Below are 12,587 nucleotides of genomic sequence, written 5' to 3' on the forward strand. Positions count from 1 at the left end.
TATGTGCAGTTTCCTACTAGGGGTTCCACTTAAATATTGGTCCATTTCTTTCCTCAAGGGTCTTCTTCCTCCTCAGAACATCTATCCTAGTTTATTTAATTTTTATTTTTATTTTAATTTTTTGAGGTTTGCAGAACATCTATCCTGGTTTATTTATTTATTTTATTTTTTTGAGGTGGAGTCTCACTCTGTTGCCCAGGCTAGAGTGCAGTGGCGTGACCTCGGCTCACTACAACCTCCGCCTCCTGGGTTCAAGTGATTCTCCTGCCTCAGCCTCCTGCGTAGCTGGGACTACAGGTGCGTGCCACAATGCCCGGCTGATTTTTTGTATTTTTAGTAGAGAAGGGGTTTTACTGTGTTAGCCAGGACAGTCTTGATCTCCTGACCTCATGATTCGCCCTCCTTGGCCTCCCAAAGTGCTGAGATTACAGGCATGAGCCACCGCAGCCGGCCGGTTTATTTTTAAAAAATGGCTGGGCACAGTGACTTGTGGCTGGAGTCTTAGCTACTTGGGAGGCTGAGGCAGGAGGATCACTTGAGCCCAAAAGTTGGAGGCTGCAGTGAGCTATGATCGTGCCACTACACTTCAGCCTGGGTGACAGATCAAGACCCTGTCTAAAAAAAAATAGAGTAAGATTATTATCAGAGTCTCAAGGTGACAGTGAGAGGCAGCCTGGTGCAGGGGATAGGGCACAATTGGAATCTGCTAGACTGGGTTCAAATCCTAAATCGGCCATTTACAGCGTGAATAAATTAGAACTGGCTTAAATTAGCATTTAAAATTTCATCAGGATTAAGTAAGTACTTCCTTCTCACTCTTTCCACAGGAGGTGAGAAAGGTCTCAGCAAGGCCAGGGGAGGGAAGGGCGTGGGGATGAAAGGGATCCAGAGAGTCTGTGCACCGGCAGAGAAGATAGTGTAACTGTGGCGCTGCGGCTGGAGGGCTGGTCCCACAGTGAGCTGTAGCCCTGCCCGCTGGCCATGGGAGAGGCTTAAAACAAACGCCGGAAGCAACTCCCAGCCCCATAAAGCTCTGTGATCGGCAGCGCCAGACCTGCCTGCCTTCCTGACTTCTGTTCCAGGGCAAAGGTCATTTAGCCGCTTGACTCAGCCTTTTTCCCCCCCTTCCCCAACTTTGTTTACCCGATAAGGAAGGTCAGCATTCAAAGTCAAGAAGCTATCTTCCCCTGCGTTCTACAAATAGTTCCGTGAGAAAGATGGCCGGGAACTCGATCCTGCTGGCTGCTGTCTCTATTCTCTCGGCCTGTCAGCAAAGTAAGAGGCATGGGAAGTTCGTGTGTGTGTGTGTGTGTGTGTGTGTGTGTGTGTGTGTGTGCGCGCGCGCCTGTGTGAGAGACAGGGCTTGCAGGAGAGAGAGAGAGGGAGGGAGGGAGATGGGTCCGGTGTTTTGTTTCCTACTTGCCCTTGCAGGTGGCTCTGGGTCCTCAGAGCACAGTCTCCTCAGGGTCACCCATGCTGCCTGCTCCCCTCCTTCCCAGGGGCAAGCAGAGACTGAGAACATTCCAGAGATTAGTTCTCCCAACTGGAACGCTGTGGGGCCTCAGCTCAGCGATTCCGCATCATCTGTGGTTACGACCCGCAGTCCGTTCAAACGAGCATTAGTAGCCTGCTAACCTGCAGGAAGTGGTGTGAATATTAATTACAAGTGTTCCAAAGGAAACGTGCCTGCTTCTAAACCTGGTTGTGATTTCTTGAACGTTGTTTTAATTAATGCGTTTTCTTAAATAAACTGCCTATGGTGGTATGATTATCAGGCTGAAAAAAACTTCCTTCAGAAATATGAGCTTGAGATTAAGTAATTAGCTCTAAATTTTAAAACAGCTTCCCACTAGGATTATTCAATATCCTGACTGCCTGGTTAAATAGAGGGCTTTTACTCCATGGGAGTCACATTTGCTCAATTCATATTATCTTACCTACAGTGTCAGCTGGGGAAAGGGGTCCCAGTGCAAGAGTGCAAGACTTCTTACCAAGCATGCATATTTCTTTGTATTTCCAAGTGTGCCTGTACCTGGAAATAGGGCCAAGCTGTAGACTGCTCAGGTTACACAAACAGCCAGAAGCAGGAAGGCCTCACAGCTGAGGATCCAGTCCAGGCCTCCATGCACGCTTAATGTCTTGCCTAGCCAGTCTGTTTTGAGATTGTATGAAGATCTTGAACCTTCAGACTCACGTTTTGTGGTTTGATTCACACAATCTGTCGTGGAGAAGAGCAGGATATTTGTTTCTAATTAAAGAAACACTTAGATCTGTTAAAAGGAAAAATCCTAGGCAAATTACATTTAACTGAGTTTAATTGAGCAAAAAACGAGTCACAACTGGGCATGGGGAACCGGAATAGGTTCAGAGAGACTCTGGGGCTGCCACGTGGTAGAAGAAGATTTATGGACAGAAAAAGGAAAGTGACTCCCAGAAAATGGAAGCGTACAGTTCACGATGTATGGAGGAACCTTTAGGCTGAACTTAAAATATGTCAGAAGGCAACTTTAGGCTAAACCTAATTTAACAGGTGTAAGGCGACCCATCCTGACTCACAGGTGCTCCCAAACCTGCATGAGCCTTTATCCTAGGCCTGCAGAGGGCGCAGGAGCAGGTCCACAGATGTCCCAAGTCTGACAGAGGTGCTCATCCTCCCTGTTTGCTGCTTGTGCAGGAGGCTGTGTGAACTGGGGCCAGAATGTCAGGGGGCTGGATGGAGCAGGGAGGGGGGTAGGGGTGGGGAGAGAGGAGAGGAGACTAGGTGAATGATGATTAATGGTAGACAGGGAATGTTTAATAAGGCGTTAGGGCTGGACATGGTGGCTCATGCCTGTAATCCCAGTACTTTGGGAGGCCAAGGCAGGTGGATCACGAGGTCAAGAGATCGAGACCATCTTGGTCAACATGGTGAAACCCCATCTCTACTGAAAATACAAAAATTAGCTGGGTGTGGTGGCACGCTCCTACACTCCCAGCTACTAGGGAGGCTGAGGCAGGAGAACTGTTTGAACCTGGGAGGAGGAGGTTGCAGTGGGCTGAGATCACGCTACTGTAGTCCAGCCTGGCGACAGAGCGAGACTCCATCTCAAAGAAAAAAAAGATGTTGATAAAGAGTTGAACTCTGTAAAATATTTGAAAAGATGTATTCTGAGCCAAACATGAGGGATCAGTGGCTGGTGGCACAGCCCCACGAGATTATAAGAACATCTGCCCAAAGGGGTCTGGCTACAGATTGGTTTTATACATTTTAGGAAGACATAAGACATCAGTTCATGTAAGATGTACATTAGTTTGGTCCCAAAAGGCGGGACAACTGGAAGTGGGGCATGGGCTTCCAGGTCATAGGTGGATTTCAAGATTTTCTGACTGGCAACTGATTAAAAGAGTTTATCTACAGACTTCAAATCCATAGAAGGGAGTGCCTGCGTTAAGATAAGGGGTTGTGGAGGCCAAGGTTCTTACTATGCAGATGTAGCTTCCAGGTAGCAGCCTTTGGAGAGAATAGATTGTAAATGTTTCTTATGAGACTTAAAAAGGTGCCAGACTCTGTTAATTCTCTCCTGGATCAGAGAAAAGACCTGGAAAGGGAAAGGGATTTTCTACAGAATGTAGACTTTTCCCACAAGAGACAACTTTGCAGGACCATTTCAGGTCAGGACAAAAATATATTTTAGGGTAAAATTCTTCAATTTCTTTCAAGGCCTGCTATCTGTCATGTGATACTATACTAGAGTCAGACTGGAATTTGGTGTCTTATTGTTATAAAAAGTCTTAAGTGTTAGTTTTTTAAAGGCAAGGTTAGGGTTAAAGAAACACACACACACACACACACACACACACACACACAGAGGCTTTACAACAGCACAGGTATATTGCAGAAACCTGTGGAGGTTGGGCACCAGTTTAATGCCAGAGCCCACCATTGCTTACAGGTGGGGTACGTATAGGTATGGGCGGGAGGGGTTTCGGCAGTATGGTTTGCTGCCCTGGAGGATATTGATAAGATGTTCCTATGGTCAGATGGTTTGGCCAGGGATGTTCCCTGGGCTCTTTGTCCAGCAGGATTTGATAGGGATATTTCTTCAGTTGGGACTTTGCTTGGCAGGGTGTGATAAGGATGTTCCTGTGTCTTGTGGTCAGGTGGCTAGGCAGGATGTTTCTCAGGGCCTGAACCCTCATGGCATGCTTCACTTTGACTAAGGTCTGTGAAATGGCAGGGGGCTTACAAAATGCCGTAGTTTGGACTAACATTAAGGTCTGTTTTAATGTTAATGCTGGTCAGTTGTGCCTGAATTCCAATGGGAGGAGGATATGAGGCACGACTGACACCTTTTTCTCATCATGACCTGAACTCGTTTTTTAGGTTAACTTTGGAATGCCCTTGGCTGAGAGGAGGACTCCATTTAGATGGTTGGGTGGCTTAGAATTTTAGTTTTGGTTTACAAAGGAGACAGAGACAGTGTAAGAGGGAGACAGAGAGAGGAAGACACAACCATTTAGCTGGCACCAGGAACTAGAATTTGCTCCTCTTGCAAATCTGGTGTTCATGGAGTTGGGACACCATGTGCCATGGTTGAAGCAGCTTAGGTTTTGCAGACAAACAGAGCTATATCTGTTAGTCTAGCCACTTCCCAGCTGGGTGTCCCTGTTCAGGATACACTGCCCTTCAATGTCACCATCAAAGAGGGTTTAATCGAACCCTGGGGAGGAAATCCCACCACAGTGCCTGGCCCCATGTAGGCGCTTAGCACTGGCAGTTCCCATCCTAAGTTCCTTCTTTGAAGAGAGAAGTTTCTGCTGCATGGAGAGGTAGCGACAGGGTGAAGGAACTCAGCTGTGGCTGGGTGGGCATCACAGGGGGTAAGGGGCAGAGAGAAAGTTTCCCCTTCACCCTCAGAAGGTTCACTGAAAATCAACTGACAAAAGGCAGATTAATAGGAGAAAGGGTATGGCAATTTATTTAAATATGCACAGCATGAGAGAATGATTGTCCAATAATCCAAAGGGGTACAGCAGCTAATATACTGTTCTTCACAGGGGAGGGAGGAAATGGGGAATGCAGACAATTCTTTTGAGTGGTAGTAAACGATTATTAGGGAGAATGAATGGACTGGGAGACAAAGTAACTTGCCAATGATTCTCTTTGGAATTTGATGGGCCAGAGGGGCAGGCTTAATCTGGTGGGAAAGTTCGTCCAGGTGTGTGCATTCCTTGGTCTTCTTTTCCACATGAGATAATGAGGTCTGAGGGAGGAGAGGGCAGGCAGTTGTGTTTGTCTTAGGGGGTCTGGTTTCTAGGTAGATAACGAGCTTCAGAGGACTGCCCAGCCTTATCCTGTGCCTTGGTAGAGACCACGGGTTGAGACAGGAAGCAGTGGAGAGGTCACAAAGACCTTGGGGCCGCTTCTTTAGTTCAGTCATATTTTGAGGTGCAATATTCTGATTTCCTTCGGGGGTGTTAACAGAAATACCAAACTCTGTGAAATCTTTTAAAGAGGTTTATTCTGAGCCAATATGAGTGACCATGGCTCGGAGAAAACACAAACCCAAGAAACCTTCAGTGGGTGGTCCCAAGGCAATTGGGTTACAGTTTGGTTTTATACATTTTGAGGAGGCAGGAATTATAGGCAAAGACATAAATCGATACATGGAAAGCATCTACTGGTTCAGCCCCAAAGGGTGGGATATCTTAAAGCGGGGGGCTTACAGGTTGTAAGTGGACTCAGATTCTCGAATTTGCAATTGGTTAAAGGAGTAAAGCTTTGTTTAAAGACTTGAATTCAGCACAAAGAAATGCTTACATTAAGGTGGTGGCTGGTATGGTGGTTCATGCCTTAATCAAGCACTTTGGGTGACCAGCGTGGGCAGATTGAGCCCAGGAGTTCAAGACCAGCCTGGGCAACATGATGAAATGCTGTCTCTATGAAAAATACAAAAAATTAGCCGAGTGTGGTAGCGCTCACCTGTAATCCCAGCCACTTGGGAGGCTGAGGTGTGAGAATTGCTCTAACCCATGGGTTGCAGTGAGCTGAGATCGTGCCACTGCACTCCAGACTGCATGACAGTGAGACCTTATCTCAAAAAAAAAAAAATAAAATAAAATAAAGAGATCTGTCATGTGATGCTATGCCAGAGTCAGTTGAAAAGTCAGCCACACACTGGGTTAATTTAAAAGAACTGGCCTAATGAGATTTGATGGCTTGTAGGGTGTGACTTAACCATTGCCTTGCAAGGCCTTAGGTCTTGTCTACAGTTTTGTGTCTTCTTACTGCAGCTGGCTTTGTTAGTCTTATGATCTCCATTTTAACCTCAATCCTGGGCAGTTGTGCCTAAACTCCAAAAGGGCGGGGGCACAGCCAGGTGTGTCCTACCTCCCTTCCCCTCACGGAATTCAGTTTTTCAGGTCTCTCTGGGGTTCCCTTGGCCAAGAGGGAGTCTGTTCAGTTGTTTGGGGGCTCAGGATTTTATTTTTGGTTTCTCCCCAGCACATGTGTATCTCTGGAGAAAGCTAGGGAAAGAGGCAAAGACAGGCAAAGCAAAAGAAGATTATTCTCAAGAGGTTTTAATGAACTCATAAGAAGGGAAATAAAGTTGAAACTACAGAAAAGAAGGTGAAATAGCACCCCACTCTCATCATATAGTCATCATATACATGTATATATTTTTTTAAGACAGAGTCTTGCTCTGTCGCCCAGGCTGGAGTGCAGTGGTGTGATCTCGGCTCACTGCAGCCTCCGCCTCCCAAGGTCAAGCAATTCTCCTGCCTCAGCCTCCCAAGGTCAAGCAATTCTCCTGCCTCAGCCTCCCGAGTAGCTGGGACTACAGGCATGCCACCACGCCTGGCTAATTTTTGTTTTTGTTTTTGTTTTGTTTGTTTTTTTGAGATGGAGTCCCACTCTGTGGCCCAGACTGGAGTGTAGTGGTGCAATCTCGGCTCACTGCAACCTCTGCCTTCCGGGTTCAAGTGATTCTTCCAGCTCAGCCTCCTGAGTAGCTGGGACTACAGGCACACACCACTGCACCTGGCTAATTTTTGTATTTTTAGTGGAGACGGAGTTTCACCATGTTGGCCAGGGTGGTCTCGATCGCCTGACCTAAAGTGATCCACCCACTTCAGCCTCCCAAAGTGCTGGGATTACAGGCACGAACTACCGCACCCGGCCCCACTGTCATCATATTATTCCAAAAATAGCCATGGTCTCTCTGAGGCCCCTGACCTGAGAGAACAGAAGGGCTTCTCTCTCTTTGGGCTGGAGGTGAGCCCAGCTGAATCCTCTTTCTTGGGGCTGGGCTGGGAGTAGGTGGGATATCTCAGTACCTCTTCCATTTACTGAAGCTCATTCCTCACACTTGCTAGTGTCACAAACAGATGCCCACTGGGTGCAATCAGCATAGGAAAATATAGCATTTTTAAAGCTTGCTTACTACCAGCCTCATTTTGAAGCTCTAGTCTCTTGTGCATTACTAATTCATAAGTCTAGGAGCACGTATCTTTCATTATTTCCATTTTATAGGTGGAAACAAGAAGACGTGCCAAGTATTTTCTGCAAGACTGTGAAGCATGTTAGAAGCAATGGTAATAGCAAGTGCAGAGTGGCCAAGTCCTCATTTCCCCCTCAAAGAACAAATCCCTTTAGCTGAGCCCATGAGTCATTGGCCTTTCCAGACTGATGCTGCCCTGGAGGGATGGAGCCCAGGGTTGGAGACAGTCAGGGCCCATCTGTACATTCCTTCTCCTCACTCTGCTCTCTCAGGCTGCGGTGTGAATGAGAAAAACTCCAATCCCAAGCATTTACACACTTTTTTTTTTTTTTTTTGACTCGGAGTGCAGCGGTGCGATCTCAGCTCACTTCAACCTCCGCCTCCTGGGTTTCAGCAAATCTCCTGCTTCAGCCTCCTGAGTAGCTGGGACTGCAGGTGTGCACCACCAAACCCGGCTAATTTTTGTATTTTTAATAGAGATGGTGTTTCACCATGTTGGCCGGGCTTGTCTCAAACTCCTGACCCTAAGTGATCCGCTCGCCTCAGCCTCCCAAAGTGTTGGGATTACAGGTGTGAGCTACTGGGCCGGCCAGCATTTACACACTTTAGATATTCAGTGACAATGTTTAAATCCTAAACAACAGCTTTTTGTAGCAAAAGGGGATTAGTGGAAGGGAAGAGCCTGCTTTGAGAGCCGTTTCTACACCAGGATCAATATTGACTTCTTATGAGAGGGGAGGTCATATAGGAAACACATTGCTTCTAATACTCTAACACAGGGAGAGACCCAAACTACACACTTGGTGTGGAATTTTAAAAGGAAGCCATTTTTAAAACATTAGCACATAGGAAACAGATATTGAGGTACTAAAACAAGTCAGAGAAGGGGATATTGGGGGAGACAACTGGTAAGGAACTAAAACTGAAAGAAATAATGCGAAGGGAAGTAATAAGTGCTGTAACCCGACTGAACGTGGGCCCATTCACCCAGCACACAGAAACAAACACAAGCACCAGGATTTGCAGTGACAGAAAGGGAGGCACTGATTGCAGGGTGCCAAGCGAGGAGAACTGGGCAGCTAACGCTTAACACCCTAACTCCCCAATGGCTTCCCGGCAAGGGTTTTACAATTTTATTTATTTTATTATTATTTGAAACAGGGTCTTACTCTGCCACCCAGGCTGGAGTACAGTGATCCTGGCTCACTGCAGCCTTGTCCTCCCAGGCTCAAGCTTGTCCTACTCAGCCTCCTAAGTAGCTGGGACTACAGGCGTGCACCATCACCACACCTGTATTTTTGTATTTTTATTTTATAGACATGGGGTCTCACTATGTTATCCAGGCTGGTCTCAAACTCCTGGGCTCAAGCAGTCCTCCTGCCTCAGGTGTCCCAGAAGGATTACAGGTGTGAGCCACCACACCTAAATGGGTTTTTAAAATTTGTTTTATAGAGATAGGGTCACACTATGTTGCCCAGGTTGGTCTTGAACTCCTAGTCTCAAGGGATCCTCCTACCTCGGCCTCCTAACATTCTGGATTACAGGAGTAAGCCACCAGATTTGGCCCAAGCAAGGGTTTTTACAGGCAGGGGTACATTTCAGGAAAGCAGAAGGTAATGGAAAAATAATAAATCAATACTTGGAGGTTATACCTTGGTTTGGCCCCAAAAGGCAGGATATCTTGACACAGGGGCTTACAGGCTGCAGGTGGGTTCAGAGATTCTTTAGTTTGCAGTTGGTTAAGGGAGCAAGACTTTGTCTAAAAACTTGAGGTCAGCAGAAAGAAATGTTAAGGTTCTAAAGTAAAAAGTATCTGAGACAAGTCTCAATCAATTTAGAAAATTTATTTTGCCAGGGTTAAGGATGTGCCTGTGACACAGCCTCAGGGGGTCCTGAAAACATGTGCCCAGGCACAGCCTGGTTTTATACATTTTAGGGAGACATGAGACATCAATTCATCTATGTCAGATGTACGTTGGTTCAATCTGGAAAGGCGAGACGACACAATACAAAGTGTGTATCCAGGTCATAGGTAGATAGGAGACATTCTTTTGAGTTTCTGATTAGCCTTTTACTGAATCAAAGGAAGCAATCAAATATGTATTTAAGGTGGGTGGATCCCTTGAGGTCAGGAGTTCAAGACCAGCCTGGCCAACATCGTGAAACCCCATCTCTACTAAATATACAAAAAACTAGCTGGGCGTGGTGGCACATACCTGTAATTCCAGCTACTCGGGAGGCTGAGGCAGGATAATTGCTTAAACCTGTGAGGTGGAGGTTGCAGTGAGCTGAGATCACGCCACTGTACTCCAGCACGGTGACAGAATGAGACTATCTTATTTAGGAATAGAATGGGAGGCAGGTTTGTTCAATGCAGCTCCCAGCTTGACTTTTCCCTTGGCTTAGTGATTTGGGGGTCCCGAGATTTATTTTCTTTTCACAAGGTTTAACCTGTGTGTGTGATTCTCTGCAGGGCCCTCAGGAGGAGATTTAGAACAGGGAATGGTGGTCAGAATTCAGTCCTCAGTTCCCGCTTAGCTGAGGTCTGTGTGACAGTGGTCAGCATTTTCCATCTGGTAGGGGTCCTGGTTTCTGAGAAACAACTCAAGAACCTATGTTAAGATGTTGCCTTTAGTTTCTATAGGGAACTGAACATCTTGTAACTCTATCTTATTTGGGTGACTATTATTTAAACTATTATTACCTTCCCCCTTAGCAGGTCTGAAGACTAGCAAGGTGCTTGGAACTTCCCTTGAAGGAACTCAAGAGTTTTTCTTTATTTCCATGCTTGAGGTGGCTGGCAGGTCCCTAAGAGCGTTCCTTGCCCTGTCTCAATGCCAGAAGTTTATTATGGGGTAAAAAGAGGAAGTGAAGGACAGGAGGCAAGACCTATTGAGGGCTCAAAAACTGACAGAGGAGGAAGTGTGGATGCGGAAGTGAAAGAAGTCCACAGAACTCATCACAAGATGAAGGTGGACCCAGGCATCCGAGTTGATTATCTAATGAAATGAAGGAGAAGAAAGTCATACTGTTTTATAACAGGGAAACTTTGGCAGGCAGGGAGCCATCATCCCCAAAGTTACCTTGTACAGGGTGTCAGAGCCCTGGCAATGGAAAGTGATTGGCCCACAGGGAGTAAGAGTTTACCGACAACAGTATAGGTTTGAATAGGAAAGTTTTATTAGATTGAGAGAAAGCTGCAGAAGAATGCAACGGGCTGCCTCAGCGAGAGGACTGAGCATGCCGGGGGGTGGGGGGGCGGATTTTCCTTAGGGGTATTTATGGACCTTAAAGCAAGAGCTTAGGGGTAATTTGGTCCATATTAGCCATGAATGTCATGATGAATAATTACATTTGTAGACATTTTGGTGTCATAATGTCAGCAAGGGTTGCACAATGAGTTTCGTCATGCATGCGTTCCAGAGACGTATAGAGGTAGAGAAAGTCTAGTTACGTATAAATTTTGGGGAAAGAAGCCTGAAACCGGCTTTAGATATAGGGAAGATCAATTACTTCTAAACTCCTCAGATGAGGAGTTCTGCCTCTGGATGGTCTGCTTCATGGGCACCAGGTGGTCTTTGCTCTCTTTAGTGGCCCCTCCCTCCTGGCCTCCTCATCTCCAGGCAATCTTTATGTCACTATAGATTCATTTGCATTTTGAGAATTTTATATAAATGAAATTATATGGTAGCACTCTTTTTTAAAAATCCTTGCTTTCATTCAGCATAATTATTTTGAGATTCACTCATTTTGGGGGTTATTAATAGTTTATTCCTTTTTCTTATTGTTAAGTAGTATCCCATTGTATGGCTCTATCATGATTTATTTATCTACTCACTTGTTGATGGACACTCATATGAGTCAGGGTTCTCCAGAGAAACAGAATCAATACATACATTCACATATAGACACACACACACGGAGAATTATTTTAAGGAATTGGCTCACACAACTGTGGGGGCTGGCAAGTCTGAAATCTGCAGGAAAGGCTGGTAGGCAAAAGTTGATGTTACAATCTGGTGTTGAAGGGAGTCTGGAGGCAGAAGTCCTTTCTCTTTGGGGGACCTCAGTCTTACCTCCTAGGGCCTTCAACTGATTGGATGAGGCCCACCCACATTAAGGAGGGTAATCTGCTTTACTCTAAATCAATTGATTTCAATATTAATCACATCTAAAAAAAATACCTTCACAGCAACATTTAGGCTGGTGTTTGACCAAACAGCTAGGCACCATATGCTAGCCAAGTTGATGCATAAAATTAGCCATCACAGAGTTGTTCCTGTTACAAACAAAGCTGCTGTGAATATTTGTGTACAATTCTTTGTACTGAAGGAAATAAAAATATTTTACCCAAGATAGATTTCTTTGACAGATTTTGAAATGGCCCTGCAAAGCTGTTTTTTTGTAGGGGAACTTTGCATTGTGGAGAATCTCCATTAATGCAGCCAGGCCTTCCCTTGTCCAGATCTGGGAGAGATTAATGGAGTCTGACACCTGTAAAGATCTGGAAGGAACGCTTTACCATCTATTTTCTCTGAGGGGCTGCCATCTGTGAGATTTCATCTGCATAACATGACCCCCTTGGCTAGCTGAGCCTCCTCTTCTTCCCCTCCCATATCCTGTCTTGCCACTAAAACCTGACTTACCACCATAATCTGTTTTTTTTGGCCATGTTCTGAGCCTGCATTGTTTCTGTGAACCCAAAATATCTGATAGGTCTCAACCAATTTAGAAAGTTTATTTTGTCAAGGTGAAGGACATGCCCGTGACACAGCCTCAGGAGGTCCTGATGACATGTGCCCAAGGTGGTCAGGGTACAGCTTGCTTTTATACATTTCAGAGGGATATGAGACATCAATCAATATGTGTAACATGTACATTGGTTTGGTCCGGGTATGGCAGGAAAACTCAAAGCAGGGGCTTCCAGGTCATAGATAGATAAGAGATAAAGGTTGCATTCTTTTGAGTCCTTGATAAGCCTTTCACTGAATACACAATTTAGTCTGGCTCAGTGAATCTGCATTTTTTTTTTTTTTTTCTGAGATGGAGCTTCCCTCTTGTTGCCCAGGCTAGAGTGCAATGGCATGATCTCGGCTCACTGCAACC

General features: G+C 45.7%; 1 protein-coding gene across 1 annotated transcript in view; it reads left to right on the forward strand.

Annotated features, from left to right (window-relative positions):
• The first annotated feature begins 964 nt into the window (after positions 1-964).
• The window catches only part of LOC105513719 (microsomal glutathione S-transferase 2-like), a 23,767-nt gene continuing 12,144 nt past the window's right edge, over positions 965-12,587 (forward strand). Inside the window, exon 1 of the mRNA XM_011944664.1 lies at positions 965-1,275. Coding sequence (XP_011800054.1) covers positions 1,218-1,275 — 58 coding nt within the window. The 5' untranslated portion in view covers positions 965-1,217. The remainder of the gene's footprint in view (positions 1,276-12,587) is intronic.

This window comes from Colobus angolensis, unplaced genomic scaffold, assembly GCF_000951035.1.
Source record: "Colobus angolensis palliatus isolate OR3802 unplaced genomic scaffold, Cang.pa_1.0 Scaffold235, whole genome shotgun sequence".
Classification (NCBI taxonomy): domain Eukaryota; kingdom Metazoa; phylum Chordata; class Mammalia; order Primates; family Cercopithecidae; genus Colobus; species Colobus angolensis.